At 31.2% G+C, this 21,201-nt stretch overlaps 2 protein-coding genes across 2 annotated transcripts; both read left to right on the top strand.

Moving 5' to 3' along the window:
- Positions 1-307: 307 nt before the first annotated feature.
- LOC132736928 (uncharacterized) lies at positions 308-1,072 on the top strand (the record flags this gene model as incomplete). The annotated part of the gene is given in 1 exon segment (XM_060724142.1): positions 308-1,072. A coding segment is annotated over 1 exon segment (765 nt), but the record flags the coding sequence as incomplete, so codon positions are not given.
- Positions 1,073-4,859: 3,787 nt separating this feature from the next.
- On the top strand, positions 4,860-19,996 carry LOC132736927 (peroxisome assembly protein 26-like). Its single transcript, XM_060724140.1, has 5 exons — positions 4,860-5,249; positions 14,729-14,869; positions 17,082-17,413; positions 18,378-18,521; positions 19,015-19,996. The coding sequence occupies exons 1-5, from the start codon at positions 5,050-5,052 to the stop codon at positions 19,110-19,112; spliced, it is 915 nt and encodes a 304-aa protein (XP_060580123.1). The 5' UTR covers positions 4,860-5,049; the 3' UTR covers positions 19,113-19,996.
- The last annotated feature ends 1,205 nt before the right edge of the window (positions 19,997-21,201 follow it).

Below are 21,201 nucleotides of genomic sequence, written 5' to 3'. Positions count from 1 at the left end.
GTTAACGCCCACGGTTGAAGGCTACGTTAAAGTTGTCTACCAGCCAAGTTGTAAATCTTCTGCCGATGCCCTGTGCCTTCTCAGCGACGTGCACGCTCCGAGGGGAAGTGAGAAGTGACAAGAACTATCATTTACATCTTATTTTAGAATGACCCATGAGATTCCATAAGATTTCATTTTGTAATTTATAAACGACCAATGAAATATCCTCTTATATTCAGTCTTTCCTTGTAAATTTTACAGAAAGTCGAACTGAAAACAGACCGGCCGTTAAGAATTATCTTAGAATGACAAGACTGAAAAAATTAAAAAAGGCCCATTACATCTCACTATCAATTATAGATATTTAAAGCAATTTAATGCAGAACATTTTTTAGCTGATCTAAGTAATCAACCATGGACATTGATTGATGTATTTACTGAACCAGATGATGCTCTTGACACATTTTATAACTTATTTTTAAAAGTTCTTGATTCACATGCACCATATAGACAAAAACGAGTAAAACACAAAAACCAGAATGAATGGTTCACAGATGAAATAGCCAATGCAATTCATATGAGAGATTATGCAAAAAAGAAAAAGAAAACAGAAGAATTCAAATACTGGAGATCACAAGTTAAAATACTATCACATCAATCAAAAAAAGACTTCTTTAATCAAGAAATAAATTCACAGAATAAAAATCCTAAAAAATTATGGAAGAACCTAAAAGCACTATCTGGCAAAACTCACAACTTCCAAACAAACTATATAAATGATGACAATGGAAATCCAGTCTCTGACCCAAAAGAAACTGCAGAAATATTCAATACTTTCTTTTCAAACGTATTTAAAAAATCGGGAAATATTTCAGCACTGAATAAAGCAAATGAATCTATTTTAAAAGAAATGTTAGAAGGTAAAGTTAACTTAGATGTTCCAGAATTTGTGATACCACCAATTGAACCGGATCATGTTAAAAAAACATTAGACTCACTTGATGTCAAAAAGGCCACTGGGCTCGATGGAATCAGTGGTAGATTTCTAAAAACTGCATCTTCTGTAATATATAGACCTTTATCAATTTAAGTATTCAAACAGGAAAGTTTCCTACCAAATTAAAACAATCAAAAGTTACACCCATTTTTAAAAAAGGACAAAATTCTGATAAAAATAATTACCGACCAATATCTGTACTTCCACTCATTTCTAAAATATTTGAAAAGCATGTATCTGATCATCTAAAACAATTTCTAGAAACTCATAAGTTTATTTTTAAGGCCCAGTCAGGATTCAGAACCAAGCACTCTTGTGAAACAGCATTAACAAACATAGTTGACAATTGGATAAATGCAATAAATGATGGAGAACTAGTTGGCACAATTTTTCTTGACCTAACCAAAGCATTTGACCTTGTAAACCATAAAATTCTTATTCAGAAACTGCATTATTACCATTGTTCTTATCATACAATTAAATGGTTTTCATCATATCTTGCAAACAGAACACAGAAAGTCAGTGTATCAGGTAAACTGTCAGAATCTGCAGAAGTTATATCAGGTGTTCCCCAAGGATCTGTCCTTGGGCCCCTGCTTTTCATTATATACATCAATGATCTCCCACTTCATTTAGAGACCTCAGAAATAGACATGTTTGCAGATGACACCACACTTACAGCATCAGGACATTCACCACAAGAACTACATGATAAACTTCAAACCAACCTCAAACATGTAAACAAATGGTGCATACAAAATGCAATGGTCTTAAATACACAGAAAACAAAGGCAATGCACCTTACATCAAATAATACACAGCTTCATTTACCACCTTTACACCTTCAAGATCAAATGATCCAATTTTCTGAAACCGAAAAGTTACTAGGTGTTTTTGTCGATAGTAAACTAAAATGGAAAATCCAAATAGAAATGATACTTAAAAAATGCAACTCTCAGTTATACCTACTTCTCAGAATCAAGCAATACCTAGACTTACATGCAAGAAAACTATTCTTTAACTCATACATCTTACCACACTTAGATTATTGCTGTACTATCTGGGGCAATTGCAGCAATGATCTGATCAATGAAATCATAAAATTCCAAAAAAGAGCAGCAAGAATAATTCTAGATAAAAGTTTTGATGCACCCTCCAGTGATTTGTTTAAAGAACTAAATTGGATGAGATTTGATGACAGAATGATATACAAAAAAGCAATCATAATGTTTAAATCTATCAATGACCTTCCATATCCACAATACATGCAAAGTAAATTCCAATTTGTTTACCAAAAACATGAGCGCAACTTAAGATCTACAAATAGTTCAGACCTAGCTGTTCCACGACCTAAGAAAGAATTTTTCAGAAAATCCCTAGTATACTCTGGCCCTAAATTATGGAATAATATCCCTCTTAACATAAGAAAATCGAAAACAGTTCAGGAATTTCAAGCTACATATCTATCCTGGCATTTTTCATCATTAAATTAATCATTTTATAACAAAATTAGAATCTTATCATTTGATGTACTAACTAAAACATATTTCACACTTTGTTTAATTTGATATGTACTTCTTTGACATGTATTATGCTATGAATGGACTGTAAATTATTAACATGTATTTCTTGTTCTGATAATTTCAATGTACATTGTACTACAATGTTGTTGCAATTATTTCTGTTATATTGTAGTTGTATATATTGTAAATTATGTTTTTCTTAGAGGCCCACATGGAAGATTGGGAAACCAAATGTGTAGCCTCGATAAATAAAGCCTTTACTTACTTACTTACTTACTTACTTACTTACAAGAACTATCCTTTCCATCTTATTTTAGAATGGCCAATGAGATTCCAAGATTTCATTTTGTAATTTTAAAATGACCAATGAAATCTCTCCTTATGTTCAGTTCTTCCTTGTAAATTTTACAGGAAGTCAAACTGAAAACAGACCGGCCTTTTAGAAATATCTTAGAATGACAAGAACTATCCTTTACATTTTATTTTAGAATGGCCAATGAGATTCCAAGATTTTATTTTGTAATTTTAAAATGACCAATAAAAGATCTCTTCTTATATTCAGTTCTTCCCTGTAAAATTTACAGAAAGTCAAACTGAAAATAAACGGAATTACCGTTTTACGGAGCGGACTTTATTTGTCCACCTCCCCTGCCCCAAGAAACAATCTAGATCACAAAGAATCCGCGTGAGGCTCGTCCTAAGCTAACATGGCGATTTTGTTAACTAAACAGTATCTTTAATGGCAACAAAATGTAGGTCTAATTGGCTGAACAGGTGATGTTGATTTGCAGCATCAGGTGCTTTCTTTATAATCTGCAAGTTCTTTCACAAATTGGACTCTATTTTTAGTCATGGAAAGGCCTACTGCACATTAAACGAGTGACCACATTCTTTGGCTAAGCTGACGAACACCTTGGCTGAAAACTAAGATCCATTAATTATCACCAGGATCTTAAAAATACTATTTGAAAGACCCTTTTATCACTGACTAACTTGATATTCTAGTCAAATATAATCAGACATTACTTACAGTTACAGTTAAGTCGGCAAGAATTTAATTCAAGAAATAAAAGGATTTAATCATGATTTTTCGGATGTGACAGTTTAATCATTTTGTTAAAAAGTATTTCTTTTTTAGTTTTGTTCGTAATTGATCATAATTAATGTATTTATGATGACTTTTAAGTAAGTGTTTTATCGTTCAGCAAGATTTTCTTGCGGAAAGTGAGCAATTACGATATGAACTTGTTTTGGAAAGAAAAAATATCTCAAAAGGACGTCATACATGTAGTTATTCGACTATTGTCATTCATGATCCGTATTGGATTCTGGGTTAAAGTATCCGTCCACTGGCATATGTTCCCCACTGGCACCAGAGTCCTTAAATAATCATGAGATAAATTAAAATACCTACCTATATAACCCAAACTGCCCGAAATATTTTCTAAATATATTTTTCTGGCACATACCCGTATAGAATCTATACTACATGTATATAATATATCAATTATCATTTTCTGACACACCGTACTATCATATGATAGTTTATGGGAAACGGACAAAAGCCCTCTCGGATAAAAATGACACGCCCTCCCGTTAAATGACAAGGCGGACAAAAGCCCTCCCGTGAAATTGACAGGGCGGACAAAAGCCCTTCCGTGAAAATGACAGGGCGGACAAAAGCCCTCCCGTGAAATTAACAAGGCGGACAAAAGCCCTCCCGTACAAAATATATATGTATGTTACATACCTGAGGGTTTTTTCAATGCACTTAAGATATTAAATTTGTAACATATATATTTGTTGTTGTTTTCTATTGGTCTAAGTATTTTTATGAGCTAGAACCACCTTTCATTCAGAATGTACCTTTCAGAAATGATTAACGAGGTAATATTTTCACACGAATTTCGTTTAAAACAAAGTCACTTTCTAAAGTAATTGACTCATTACAAGGCACTCGGACTTTTAATTTTAGTTAATTTTAACTTCTTCTCATCATTTATTACTCTATTAATCTTAATTTCACATGTGAGTAATTCTTCATTTTTACGTGAATAAATATGCACTTACAGATTTTAGTACTTATTATTCAGATGTCAGTCAGGAATGTACTCAAGCTCATACAAACACGCTTATGCCAATGGAAAACAAAAAATATTCATGATTACAATTTTATTATGTGGAGTGCATTGAATTGAAAATACAAACTATTCAATGTACAGATATGTATTTGCTGCGGGAGGGCTTTTGTCCGCCCTGTTATTTTTCACGGGAGGGCTTTTGTCCGTCCTGTCAATTTCACGGGAGGGCTTTTGTCCGCCTTGTCATTTTCACGGGAGGGCTATTGCCCTAATACGGGATCGATGTGTCAGAAAAAAAATATTATTGATAATATTTCGGTTAAAATAAGTCAATTTTTGCCAGCATGCTTGGCATTTGCCTTACTGAACGAATTAATCATTTTATTTTATTTTATTTCGTGTTATGAGAAAATTTTGTCTTATCCGCATACCAAGTCCATTATCCGTCGTTTAGTTGTACCTTTCTATGTCACATGATATGAAAATGGCGGCTACGCTGATTTCCCCAAAAGTGGAATCCCCGATAAATAAAATGGATTTATCAAGTGAATTGAACGGTTTTATGGACCGCGCAACTGATAATTTATTGTTGAAAGACTTTGTTGATTGTCGATATACGTGCTTAAGCGGAATAACACGTGCTAAACAGTTTATTGAAGATGAAAGGTAGATTCTACAAAAATTATATCTTGCGTCCTCTTTATTGAACTGGTAGTAGCAATATATAATTTATAGTACAGATGACCTTTTCAAAGGTAGATCTAATGGTTATAATATGAAAAAGGCAAAGCCTCAAAGCGAGCTCGATGTACTTGTATGAAAGCTCATTTTTATTTCAAATGCAGTGACGAGTGCGTGTGACGTCACACGTACTGTGTTAAATATGGCTCCGCCCCTGTCGTGAAATGAATAACGAGTTTTGAAAACGTTGATAAAACTTTGTTTATTTTATTTCATTCTATAATTTTTCAAGCGAAATAAAGATTTTTTTAAGTGAAATAAATGTAATACTTAACACGTTTGCGACATTAAATTAGTGTACTTGATTTGTTTGTTTTGCACGTGCTGTTTGGCGCTACGCTGTGACGTCACGTAAACAATACTTTTTTTTTTTTTTTTCCCTCAGGGCTTTTCAGTTAAAAATGTGCAGATAATTTGCTCTGAAGTTTTTCTGCAAAATATGTTGTTTTAGTGATATTATAGTAATAATTTTTATATCAAATGGAAATTTAAAAAATAGTGCATTAGATGGTGAAATATAATGAAAAATAAATAAAGATTTATGGAGATATTTGATAAAGAAAATTTTTTCTATTGTTTGAAATCATTTGCTTTTTGGATTATGTACATGGTTTTACCTGGATTTTTACCTGTGATTGTAAGGATAATGGATTAAGCTGGATTAAACTGGACTATAATTTATCACATACAAAGGAATTCTAAGATACAATTGGACAATAATAGATACTACACTTTAAATAATTGTTTAACAGTAAACTTTGACAGCAAGTATAATAATTGATAAAATGTCTAGTAAAGGTCAAGGATCAGGACAAGGGTCAAAGGACAACTCTACTGGTACAAAATTTAAAACATCAATGAAGGGGAACACAGGAAAACAACCTCCAGCTAAAAGAGCAATTTCAGAAGTAAGTAATGACAGCACATTAAGTAATGACAGCATGAATATGTCATTAATACAAAATCAGCTAGACTTAATGTCAGAAAATCTTGAAGAGCTTAAAGGAGACTTAAAAGGTATCATAAAAAAAGAAGACATAGAATCAATAATTTCAAGATCAATCACAAATGCCATGACCCAATTACAGCAAAAAATGGAAATCATTATAAAAAAAGAGATTCAAGAAAAAACTAAAGAGTTAAATGACAAAATAAGTTCACTTGAGTTTGAAAATAATCATTTGAAGGAAAGTCTGACAAAAACAAAGACAGAGACCGGAAAAAGGCTAAGCACAATGGAAGAAAGAATATCTCAAAATGAAAAAGCTGTCAAAGATGCCAACAAAAAAGCAAATCATAATGAACAGTACTCCAGAAAAAATAACATAAAAATAATGGACATAGCTGAAGATAGAAATGAAAATATCCAAATATTGACAGATAAAGTAATAAACCTTCTGCAACAAAAAGATGTCAAACTCGAGAAAGAAGAAATAGCAGCTATCCACAGACTACCTTCAAGGAATCACAAAATAAGACCTGTCTTAATAAACACAATCAACAATGATGCCAAGTCCAAAATAATGAGGAAAAGGAAAACCATGAAAGACGCTGGACACAAGTTGGTAGATGATGTAACAACATTAAACTCTGGTTTAATAAACCGTTTACTGTTGCACCCTACAATAAAAAGTGCATGGTTCTTTAATGGATCTGTCTATGGACTAACTGAAATGGATGAAAGAATAAAATTTGACTTGTATGACAATATTAATGAAGTGATAAAAACTTTCAGAGAAAAGAAGACCCATGTAAAGACAACATCTACAAGATAAATGTATCATAGACAGGATGAAGAGAACAGATGAAATATATATGTAATTATAGACTAAAATATAATGATTTCTTTTTTTTCAGTTGTTTTCAAAAAATTAATGTGTCCAGCAATTAAAGACAATTAATTAAAAAGTTAAAAAGTACATATTTCTAGATTATTTTTCAATAAATTCTTATGTTGATATAAGCAAAAATGGCTACATTTAAGTAGCTTTTTAATATATTTATTTCTTAACTAAGTGATTTTCTAAGCAGGTGATAGTTAATTCTTAATAACATGCTATACCTATATACATGTAAATTATTTAGTTATTTATAGAATATTGGAAAATTGTATTATCATATAAGGCCATTTCATGCTATAAATGATAAATCCTATTTGCCAAGTAATGCTTAAAATAGATTTGTGGATTGAAGACCTTGACAATTTATAAATTCTTGTATAATATACGTTATACGTAAAAAAAATTCTATTTTTTTAAATACAATAATTGTTATTTTGATCTGGCAATAGGTATATTTATTAAATAAATGGTCTATATCTTAAATAAAGTACTTGTTATTTTGAACTGGTAATTATATATTCATAAAACTTGTGAGTGAAATATGGATGAAATAAACACTTACTTTTATTTTCATCTTTTCTAAATAGAAATTTTATTTGATTCATTATCATATGATATTTGTGTGTATTCATGTATCACTTTTAATGTCATCATACTGTAAAGAATTCCAATTTCTCTATCTACAAAAAAACCTGTCCAGTAAGTATTTAGTTCTGCTGCTGGTTAACATCTATCCCTCGCCTTTATCGGGAGGGAGTTTTACTTTCAGTGGGATGGTTAGACTCACTGGGTAAAATATGGTATACAATATCCTGTGAGGTTGCCAGTAGTAATTCTATTACTGCTATGATAGAGAAATATTGACTTATTACTTAAAACATTATTTTTTATCTAATATTTACTCTAAGTTTCATATTACACTTTATGTTACCATGATCACATGATGTTATAATTGTTTTATTTATCTATTTGCATAACAAAGTCTTAATAAAACATATTTTCTGTTCTATATAATTTACAGAAAATTCAGTTTGTTAAATTGTTTATGAATAAAATATTTGTTTCTGTTTTTCATTTGTTTACTTGTGAATACCACAACAAGTGAAAATTGTTTGTTTTATACATCTCTAAGAGAATGAATCACACGTTTATGAGAAAATCTTTGATATCCTCTAATTTATAATTTTCATTCATTGAATGTGTTATTCATTTAGAAATAACAATGAAAAAGAATGTTTCAATTTTTGATATAATTAGATGAAACATAAACATATTATGCATCTTCTACAAAAAGTTTTTTCTTCCATAAGTAAATTTTACTTGTTTATTGGCAAAATGTATTTCTTTCTTTATATACAAGCACATTTTTTTATATTTTTGAGGTCATTATGTTATTTAGAAGTGTTTCTCTGGGTCCATGTACATATTGTATTTACTTTACTTAAGTGTAGCTATGTATATTGTAGATATAGTGTTGAATGTATTATTGTAAATATTAGTTATGAGTAGTCTTAATATTTTCTCTTACAATTGTCGAGGTTTACAGGATAGTATCAAGAGAAAAGATGTTTTAGATTTATTTCAGTCAAAAAAAGCTGATATTCTCTGCCTACAGGAAACACATTTTATAAAAGAAATTGAAAAGAAAATTTATTCTGAATGGAATGGTTTATGTTTTTACAGCCATGGTAGGTCTAATGCCAAAGGTGTGGCTATTTTATGCAGAAAAGGTTTAGATATAAAAATTAATTCTGTTAAAACTGATGATTCAGGAAATTTCATAATTTTACAAATAATGCTTGATTCTATAAATTTCACATTAGTTAATATTTATGCGCCAAACATAGACAGTCCTAGTTTCTTTAAAAACATTTTTGATACTTTAGATTCTTTTGATGATAATGACTCTCTAATTATTTGTGGAGATTACAACCTTGTTCAAAATCCTGACTTAGATTATTATAACTATAAATCAAAAAACAATAATGTAAAGGCAAGAAATTTTTTAATAAGTATTATTGAAGAAAAAGACCTCATTGATCCCTTTAGAGAACTGCATGGTAATATGAAAAGATATACATGGAGACGAATCAACCCTATACAACAAGGTAGACTAGATTTTTTTCTTATATCAAATAGTTTATATCAGTATGTACGAAAATGTGATATTGACATTAGTTATAAATCTGACCATTCAATAATATATTTAGATTTTTGTTTTAGTTCTGTAAGTCATGGAAAAGGTTTATGGAAATTTAATAATGCTCTGTTATATGACATTGAATTCCTTGATATTATAAATAAAAAAATAGATGAAGTAAAATTACAATATTGTTTACCAGTATACAATATAGACTATGTTTTAGATCCAAAAAACAAAGATGTAAATTTTGTTATAAATGATGAACTTTTTTTAGAAACTCTTTTGATGGAAATAAGAGGTAAAACTATATCTTACAGCTCTTATAAGGTCAAAGAAAGAAATACTTATGAAAAAAAGTTAATTGAAGAAATTAATCTTATAGAGCAAAACCTGACAATTGAAAATAAAGACAAACTTTTACACTTACAGAATGAATTGACTGAATTAAGAAATAGAAAAATAAGAGGTGCTATGATAAGGTCAAGGTCACAATGGATTGAATCTGGAGAAAAGCCTACTAGTTATTTTTTAAACTTAGAAAAAACACATTGTTCAGATAAAATTATTCCTTTTCTAGAACTTGATGATGGATCCTTTATATATGATCAAAAAGATATTCTTACAAAGACATGTAGTTATTATGAAAATTTATATAAAAATGTTGATATAACTGAAGAATCTAAGATTGATATGGAATTAGAAAATTGTAATGTTACCAAGTTGTCTCAAAATGAAGCATTGAATCTTGAAGGTCTACTTTCATATGATGAAGTTTCTTTTACATTAAAAAACATGAAAAATGATAAAAGCCCAGGTTGTGACGGATTTACAGCAAATTTTTTTAAAATATTTTGGAATAGAATTGGACATTTTGTTGTAAAAGCTATAAACTTTGCTTATACTGTTAATTCTTTTTCTAGAAATCAAAAGCTAGGAACAATAACATGCATTCCAAAAGAAAAAAAACCAAAACAATTTTTAAAAAATTGGAGACCAATAACTTTATTAAATGTAGTTTATAAATTAGCTTCAGGTTCCATAGCAAATAGACTTAAACTTGTTTTAGATATTCTAGTTTCAAAGGATCAGACAGGATTTGTTAAAAATAGATATATTGGTGAGAACACTCGATTATTGTATGATATTATGAAATATACTGAGGATAATGATATACCAGGTTTAGTAATGATGATAGATTTTGAAAAAGCATTTGATACGTTATCATTTACATTTATAGAGAAATGTCTAGAACTTTTTCAATTTGGTCCTATGTTTAAAAAATGGATATCTTTATTTTTATATAATACTGAAACTTGTGTTATTTTAAATGGATATTTATCAAAGTTTTTCAAAGTTAAACGAGGTTGTAGACAAGGCGATCCTATTTCACCTTATATCTTCATTTTATGTGCAGAGATTTTAGCAATAAAAATAAGACAATGTAAAGATGTTAAAGGTATAAATATAGATGGGGAAGAATATAAAATTACACAATTTGCTGATGATACTTCACTTTTGCTAGATGGATCAGAAAATTCCCTTAATACTGTTTTAAAGTTATTAAACACGTTTTCAGAAATTTCAGGATTGAAAGTAAATTTTGATAAAACTAAAGTTATTTGGATAGGCTCTCTTAAATACAGTACAAGATCTATTAAGACAAAATGGAAACTGACATGGGGTGATACACAGTTTAAATTGTTAGGTTTGATATTTGATGTTGATTTAGAAAAAATGATAGAGTTAAATTTTAATGAAAAACTTCAAAAAGTTAAAAATAGTATAGGATACTGGAAAAAAAGAATGTTAACACCTATAGGAAAAATTACTGTTGTTAAGTCATTACTCCTTCCTTTATTCACTCATTGCTTTACAAGTTTACCAACACCTAATTCAGCATTTTTGAAAACACTTAATGACTTATTTTATAAATTTATATGGGAAGGTAAAGCAAAGATAAAGCAATCAGTAGTTATTAAAACATATCAGGAAGGTGGTCTAAATATGATTGATATTGATAGTTATATACATTCTGTAAAGATAAAATGGTTTAAAAGATATGTTAGTAATAGTAACAGTAAATGTAACAGCTAGTGATGGCTTTATTCAATATTGATAAAGTGTTTAGCACAGGTAAATTGTTTTGTAAATTGACAATTGATAAAATTAAAAATGCTTTTTGGATAGATGTTTTAAAAGCTTATATGATTTTTACAGATAAACTTTGTATAGACAGTTTAGAACAAGTGTTACAAATGCCATTGTTTTACAATCATAACTTGTTAGCAGGAAATAGATACTTTTATATCAAAATTTTTTATGAAAAAGGAATCAGATTTGTTAATGATATTATTAATCCCCAAGGCGATTTTGTAGATTTAACTTACTTAGAGCAGGTGACACAAAAACAAGTAAATTTTTTACAATATCATAGTTTGAAAAAAGCAATATTATTATATACACAAAAGCTTAACATTTCTATTTGTAAAGATTTTATTAATGTTCAATACCCTATTATGAGTTGTTATATAAAACCTATTTTAATTACACAAAATATCAAAAAGAAATATGTTTATGATATTCTAGTTAAAAATCAAGATGTACCAACATGTCAAGAAAAATGGAACTCATTTTTTACAAATTTTGATATAAATTGGAATTTAATATATAGTTATGTATTTAAATGTACCAAAGATTCCTATATTCAGTGGTTTCAGACAAGAATAATTCATAGAACTTTAGCAACAAACTCACTTTTATTCAAAATGAAAATTGTCAATAGTAAAATGTGTACTTTTTGCAATTGCCAAGAGGAAACTCTGTTGCATTTATTTTGGGAATGTCCAAAAATTCAATTGTTATTTCAATATCTGAAAGACAAGATAGATAATTTGGATGATAATTTTAATTGTAAATCATTTATTTTAGGTTCTGAAGTTAATGATTTTAAATATGATATTTTGTTTTTAGAATTGAAAAGATATATTTATTTGTCAAAGAGAAAAATCGTGTTACCTACAATACCTGGTTTTAGAAATAGTCTTAAATTGGCGTGGAATATTTACAAAAAATACAAATTTGACCAAACATGTAAATGAAGGATGGCAAATTGTAAGAACTTTAATAAACTAATAGGCTACACTAAATCAATTTACCCCAAACCAATATTCTTTGTTTGTTTTGAAGCTGTTGCATAATACATTATCATACATAATTGTTATACATATTTATATGAAAATTGATTGAATGTTTGAATATAATGTATATTATAATTATCTAAAAAATATTATTATAGATGATGATTTAAATATTATGTATATATCATGTAAGGTATCAGAGGGATGACCCCGACCCTCTCATACCTATTACGGGGTAAATAAACGGGGTTACCCAGTTGGGGCCTCAAAAAAAAAAAAAAAAAAAAAAAAAAAAAAAAAAAAAAAAAAAAAAAACAATACTTTAAACGTCTGTACAGCGTTAACGACTGAATAAAAGATATTGGTGTTCGGATTCATTTTCTTAGTTAGACCATTTTCTTTCATTCTAGATAGTTTTCACAACAAAATTTGACAAAAAAAATGTTTTTATTTATCAGATTTTTCAAACAAAATGGCGCCTTCGATTTTCATTTTTTATACACAGCTTCCGTTATTCTGGTTCCCTGTCCAATTATGGTTCCCATAGACGTGCGCGGGTGACCAGTCTACACATCCGTTTTCAGTCAGAATTCCTCAGTTTTTATCGTTATCTTTCAATTCGAAAGGTTGCGATGTGTCAAATTCGTTACTTTGAACGAAAGTTTTCAAAACCATCACTTAGCAGGTACTCGCGTTACCGTAAAGCTCGCTTTGCGAGCAGGCCCTTCGGGCCAGCTCGTCGAGCTCGCTATTAACAATTCTACATGGACAAAGTACCAATTGGTTGTTAAGTAAGAGGCATCGCTTTTCTATGGAGTCTGAGGATAACCAAACTGCTACACTGTGATCTCCCTTATCGACTCAAAAAAGGATTGGCGCACCACACTAAATACTGTATTCCGCTATATACCGAACAAGGCTCTTGAATGATAAAATGCTAAAATCTTGCCTTTTTACCCAACAGAATGAACTTTAACAGGTCCAATTCACTTTTTCACATTGATTTATGTATGATGGGCCTAGAATGAATGAAAAATGTAAAAATCGGCGAAAAAAAAAAAGAAACATGTAGGTGTGCAGTGCACAGGAATCATAACTCTGCCTTGCCTAATTTTGAAGTATTTCCATTTGTTCATTATTATACTTTGAACTTTGTCCGGGACATAACTCTAAAATTATCAAAGATATCAACATGAAACTTTGTTGGTAGATAGATCTAATTGAGTAGAAGTGCATTGCAAAAGAACCATATCTCAGCCTTGCCTAATTTTTGAGTAATTGCCCTTTGTTCATTTTATAATTTGAACTTTCTCAGGAACATAACTCTAAAACTATAAGAGATATCAGCATGAAACTTTGTAGGTAGATGGATCTCATTGAGTAGATGTACAGTGCACAAGAACCATAACCCTGTCTTGACTATTTTTGGATTTATTGCCCTTTGTTCATTTTTACACTTTGAACTTTGTCTGAGTCATATCTCTGAAACTATAAGAGATATCAACATAAAACTTTGTAGGCAGATAGATCTCATTGAGTAGAAGTGTAGTTCAAAAGAACAGTAACTCTGTCTTGCCTAATTTTGGAGTTATTGCCCTTTGTTCATTTTTGAACTTTGTCTGGGACATAACTCTGACACTTCAAGAAGTATTCTTTTCTGTGTCCAAAACCTTTTCGGGGAACATCACCCGGTTCAACTGGTTCTTGTTTAGTTTCATTAAATTTTATCCTTGTCTAATATTTTCAATAATTTAAGTGAAGTCAAAGATGGGCCAGAAGCTGAAGCCATCAGGGCCATTATTCATTTTGCAGGCTGATTATCACCTTACAGCTCTCCTCTACTGTGCATTAATGTCTTATTAATAACAAATTATAACTTAATATGAAATTAGGCAAAGCCTATGAACGGGGAAGTCGTTAAAATATTCCTTTCATTCCTTCCGTTTTAAAGGTGTCATTCGGTATTACATGCACTGCTTCCGTTTTCACTCGGAACACTCGACGATTATTATTTATCCGAAAAGTTGAGATTTGGTACGTTATCGGAATACCCCGCCTATTATCATTGAGTTACATTGTAAATGGCGGTGCCCGACTAGAACTGACACTGAAAATTTCGTTGATAGGTATAGAATTCTATATATTTTTAATTGTTTTTTTATTTGATTTTCTTTTAAATATACACGTGTAGTCTATAGCCGGGCAAGCCAAAGCCCTGACCCGCTTCGCGGGCCCGGTCTTTGACTTCCCCGTATAAAGACTAAGTTTTTCATATATTTTCAGAGCCCAAGATTGCATTGAACGTCTTTGTGTTTTGTGTATTCAGGCATTGGCTGAAATGAATAAATGGCAAGATGTATTACCATTGATTCAAGATGTCTACAACAGTATTGAACTTTGTCCTAGTTTAGTGATACAATTGTGGTAAGATAAAGTTATGCTTATTGCCTTAAATTGGTAAATGTTTGTAGTAAGAAAATGCATACATTGTGGTAATAATAAATTTATACAGCTGTGGTTAAATACTTAAATAACATTATAACAGTTGTCTTAAGAGAAATGTTTATTCAAACAGGTGTTGTAATGTGGTAATTTGGTAGAGTAACTTAGCCCATTACTGCATGAGCATAATGAGCATTTTGTGAAAAATGGCAGTTTTCATTGAAAAGTCTTCCGTTACAAGTTCAAATTGCTATGAAACTATAAAAAAATGCTTCAATACTAATCATACTTGGCACAAATGTTTACTCTACCATAGCCTTTGTAACAGCATGCTCCTGTTACCATGGCAACATGTGGACATCTCAATAGTGCCAAAAATCACTATTTTGCGTTGTGATATTTTCCATCAAAACTGATTTCAAAGTGCTGCAACTTCTCAAAAGAATTAGATGGAGACAGAGTCAAAGGCTTTTCAGTGTTTGTAAAACTTTCCTGAAGCCAATTTTAGCCTTTCATAAGTCTAAAATCTTCTTGGACATGGGGGGGGGGCGGCTGCTTGCCCCCCTTCAAACCCCCCTGATGTACTAGTATCTCTTTGACGGGATGGTGCCAAATAGTGATCACTTTTTATGCTCCCCGAAAAATTTCGGGGGAGCATATAGTCGCCGCCTTGTCCGTCCGTCGGGTCTTTCCGTCCGTCTGTCCCCTTTTCTTGTCCGGGACATAACTTTGAAACAACAAGAGGTATCAACATGAAACTTTGTAGGTAGATAGATCTCATTGAGTAGGTGTGCAGTGCACAAGAACTGTAACTCTGCCTTGCCTAATTTTTTTGAATTATTCCCCTTTGTTTATTTTTTACACTTTGAACTTTGTCCGGGACATAACTCTAAAAGTATAAGAGGTATCAACATGAAACTTTGTAGGTAGATAGATCTCATTGAGTAGGTGTGCAGTGCATAAGAACCGTAACTCTGCCTTGCCTAATTTTTGAATTATCCCCCTTTGTTTATTTTAACACTTTGAACTTTGTCCAGGACATAACTGTTAAACTATAAGAGGTATCAACATGAAACTTTGTAGGTAGATAGATCTCATTGAGTAGGTGTGCAGTTCACAAGAACTGTAACTCTGCCTTGCCTAATTTTTGAATTATCTCCCTTTGTTTATTTTCACACTTTGAACTTTGTCCATGACATAACTCTAAAACTATAAGAGGTATCATTATGAAACTTTGTAGGTAGAAAGATCTCATTAAGTAGGTTTGCAGTGCACAAGAACTGTAACACTGTCTTGCCTACTTTTGGAGTTATTGCCCTTTGTTCATTTTGACACTTTGAACTTTGTCTGGGACATAACTCTAAAATTATAAGAGATATCAACATGAAACTTTGTAGATAGATAGGTCTCATTGGGTGGAAGTGTAGTGCTTGAGAATCATTACTCTGCCTTGCCTTATTTTGAAGTTATTGCCCTTTGTTTATTTTTACTTTTTGACTTTGGTACGGGACATAACTTTAAAACTATTAGAGATATCAACATGAAACTTTGTAGGTAGCTAGATATAATTGGATAGAACTGCAATGCTTAAAGAACCTAAACAAAGCCTGGTCTAATTTTGGAGTTATTGCCCTTGTTTATTTTTACACTTTGAATTTTACCTGAGACATAACTCTGATATCATCAGGAAACTTTATAGATAGATAGATCTCATTGAAGAGAAGTGCAGTGCAAAAAAACATAACTCCGCTTTGCCTAATTTTGGAGTTTTTGCCCTTTGTTCATTTTTTTTATACTTTCCTGTGTCCAGAACCTTCTCGGGGAGCATCACCCGGTTCAACCGGTTCTTGTTTAACAACATCTCTTAATCGAAAACAGATGTTTGGGGTCTAAATAGGGCAATTTTTTTCACTATTTGAGGTCTCAAAAAAGGGGGGGGGGGGGTTTAAAGGCGCAAAAAAGATGTCTATATGAAGTAATGGGTTAATGTAGTCATGTCGAATTTAATATGAATTTTGAAGGAAAACATATACACATATTTCTACATACTTAGTATATGTATATAATTTTGAAGTAATGTTAAATTTAAATGAATATTTGTTATAACATATAAGTAGGGGAAATAAAAACTATATGAGATTAAAATGATAAACCCATTTAATTGATTCTAAGATATTTTTTTTGTTTGTTTCAGTATATTATTACATGCAAGAGTGAAGGAATATTCTCAGTGTCACGCCCTAGCAAGTTTATGGTTAAGAAATGAAGATAACTCTTACAAACCAGGTTATGACAGAGTTGCTGCCCTTTATATTGAACATGTTATGCTTCCACAAGACAGATTTCTATTAGTTCCACAGTTTTTAAACTCGTGCACATTCCTGACTCAAGATATGAAGGATAAAATGTTAAAACATTGTGAAAAACTTAATGTAAAATTACAAGAAGATTCTAAATCGAAAAACACAGAAACATCAAAAGAGAAGGATGCTGTTTGTGATGAGGAGGAACCAAAAAATATAGAAGGTACTGTTATGATATCTGTATTAATATCTCACACAAAGTTGGTACTTATTGTACAAGTTTTTTCTGTCTTGACAGATGAGTCAGGTTGGAGTACTTCTTATTAAGAGAGAATTAAAGTCAGTTGGGATTATCTCTCTTTGAAAGAGGACAGAAACTCTGGTGGAGGTTACCCTCTTGGTGAGCGAGCAGAAAAGACAGACAGGGGTATCTCTCTAAGTAAGAGTGCAGAAAGTCTGTTGGGGGGTTCCTGTGTTAGCTGTATAAAACACTGTTGCTTTAAGCACATATTACTTTGTCTATAGAACTGTAAAGACTTGCTTAATAATTAAAGTATGTACATACATGTACCTATAAACTCTTCATTTGAGATGAAAATATTTATTACATGTACTTTAACCAATTTTCTCAGAAACTATCAAAGTTATTTTACTACAACTTGGTATACCATACTTTATTAAATAATGATTAATACCATAACACAAGAGCTGTTAATACTAACATTACCCAAAGGTCTTAAGAGTTTTGTGGAGATATATTTCATAACAAGAGAGTAAGGATGAAAACAAAAACATTATTTCTTACCGTCAGTTGTTTTAAATATTAATGGGAACACTGTGTTGGAAAACTCAGACTGACAGGCCTCCATACTGGTGAGATAGGCAAGCCTTTATCACTACTCAGGATAATTATATTGTTCATGAGCTGTGCCATGACAAAACCAACATAATGGGTTTGCGACCAGCATGGATCCAGACCAGTCTGCGCATCTGCGTAGTCTGATCAGGATCCATGCTGTTCGCTTACCAACCCTATTACAAGTAGAGAAACTGATAGTGAACAGCATGGATCCTGATCAGACTGCGAGGATGCGCAGGCTGGTCAGGATCCATGCTGGTCGCAAACGCACTATATTGGTTTTGTTGTGACGCAGCTCACATGTATTTATAGTGATATTTTATTTCAGAGTCAGAATCTTCAATTATGAAACACATGAAGTACTTTGGTTGTTTACTTGCCAGCAAACTTTCCTTCCCAACATTTGATATTTTATGGAAGATTGCAGTAGCTATAGTGAGTTGTTGTGTGTTGGCTAAAATTTTCCTGAAAGGTTTGTTGTTCAATGTATTTATGATTGTTTTTTATATGCCTAGAGGCTTTTGGAACATATTATGGTATGATGTTGTCCCTTTGTCTGTACGTAGATAATTGGTTTATGTAGCAGAACTGTTGAAGGATTTCAGTGATTGTGTTTAAATTTGGCATGTAAGCTTTTTATATCAAAACACAAGTTCGATTTTCAGTTAAATCAACCCATTATTGGAAGAGTTGTGTCCCTAGTTCAGCAAAATTTTCTGTGAAATTACTGGTTTCCATTTTATAACTTTAAAAAGATTTTACTAAATGTGTTTATATTTAGCAGGAAAAAATGTAATATAAAAACATAAATAAAGTTTGATTTTCCCTGCAATCAGTTAATTGCCACTTTAATCAAATTGAAATCAAGTCATTATGTTCAGTTATCTTGTATTACTGATATGTTGACTGGTTACCTTTGTAACCTAAAAAAAATGTACACAAGTTTTCAAATATATATATTTCAGGTAATTCATCCTTGTATCTTGGTAAATTGACATTGATCTGGCAATACATGTTGACCACATTGAAAGCTATATTTACACCTTATAGACCAGGAAGATAAAAACAAGGGTCAAGTGTCATTTGATAATTGAGGCAAGTGTAATGCGAAGTAAAATGAGATAACAATGCTTTGGAGTTTTGTAAAAGACGTGAAGTCATTAGCATTCCAAAAACATTCATAAAAATATTGAGAGACCATCATGACCAAGTGGCCAGGGTAGCTGATAAAGAATCATATGCATATCGTTCACTGCAAGGGATTAGTGTCTCTTTCATGTGAAGAACCTATCTTAAAGGCATGGGTTTGCTTGTTCTTGAAAAATGCACAAAGTGTCACCTGACTTCTTCCGGGGAAAAAGATTGCTGGAAGGTTATGCCATATGTGATATTACCCAACCAAAAAAAAAAAAAAAAATGAAAATATTGATAAGACTTATGTAGGCACAGTTTGATTGGTACTAGTATGATAACAATAAATGCCTACAGACTATTCCTTAAGCAGTATTACTTGACAGTAACTTTGGGTTGTTAAGTTTTAACCTAACCTAAGTTGTGATTATTACTTTTCTATAGTAATGTGGTTGGAAACATTTAAAACTTTTGATCTCAAGCTTGTATAGTTTTAATGCTCTCTTTGAATGTTATAAGTTTAGCATATATATAATATATACATTACCTATCACATTAACTTACCATTTCTCATAGCATCTTTATTTGTTGACTGATATTTAAGATATCTAGTGTGTAGGAACTATCCATTGACCTTTGATCCTAGGACCGCTATCATTTTCGCTTTACTAGGTCAAGGTCACTGAGGCTAAAAATAGATTTTTTGCACTTTTTTATCTCACTTTGTTAATTATTTTTTTATTAGCAATGTCAATTGGACATCTTTGAGTTTCCTACCTTGTTGGACCAATAAATATTGTATAAAATATTTGTTTCCCACTACTTAACCACAAAAATCATTTTTATTGCTGAGCAAAATCAGAAATGATTTTTTTTTTATTATGGAATTAGTCGGTCAATGAAAATCACATCTTAATATTGTAGAGGGGAACAAAATATTTTTAAAGCTGGCCTTTTTTATTTCCTTGTTTATCTTAAGGGGATTTGCAATTAAAGTTTTTTATGAAGACACTGAAAAATGAGGATTGTTTAATTTCATGAAATAGTTCTAATTCAACGTATATAAATGGGCATCATGGAAGTAAATGCGTTTTAAATCTGCTGCTAATAGACAGACACATCATCTCGGCTCTTTCCGTCAAATTTCGGACCTCAAACACGATAATAAGAATATACAGAACTAATACGGTATTATTTCGTTCTAAACAACGCTTAGAAACTAAACATGTAAACAAATAGTTATTTAATTATTATGGTTGAAGAAAATGTCTACTCGTTTACATCAATTCGGATTTGTTTATAATTGTACATCAGTGGCATTTTTAAATTCAATTTAATTGTCAGACATATTTTTCAATCATAATTTTAACGAAAGAGGCGTTACTTTTGGGTGTCAAATATATACATTAGCTATACATTATTACACTGCCTGTTTTTGTCTACATCTAAAACCGCGTGGCAGAACTACTTTCAATTCCGAGGTTATCATGTATAATAGCCAAGGAGTTCCGATTGGTCAGTGGAGTGATATTACTAATTCTGCTGTCTTGTACTGTTGGTCACTTGTTTGAACTGTTTTTTCAGAATAAGTTTTTTAAATCGTATACATAAGACTTAAAGATAATGTGTATTTTTGATACGAGATTTATGTCTGATGAGCATTTAGAATATTTTTTTTTTTGGTTCTTTACTTTGTGTCATTTTGACACAGTGCAATATAGTTACACGTTACTGTTTGTAAAAATGCCATACAATAAAACCTGTACATTATTTCATTAAATTTTCTTTTAAAAATTATTGTTTACCTTCATTGTGTTAGCTAGTCATGTGACTCTTGTCCTTGCGCCACCCTTTCCCACCGTGATGATTGATTCAGGTCTTCACTTCAAACCACTTGTACATGTATATCTCTGCTATGGGTCGGAATCCCGCTAGGTACTATTGATTATTTTCATGTGATGAAGCTTTTTGGCCGGCGTACAGTGGTTCTACTCGGGTGTCCCCAGTAAAGCTTGAAAGTC

This window comes from Ruditapes philippinarum, unplaced genomic scaffold (assembly GCF_026571515.1).
Source record: "Ruditapes philippinarum isolate M1 unplaced genomic scaffold, ASM2657151v2 ctg3871_1_1_1_1, whole genome shotgun sequence".
Classification (NCBI taxonomy): Eukaryota; Metazoa; Mollusca; class Bivalvia; order Venerida; family Veneridae; genus Ruditapes; species Ruditapes philippinarum.
This window is presented reverse-complemented; position numbering and strand designations above follow the sequence as displayed.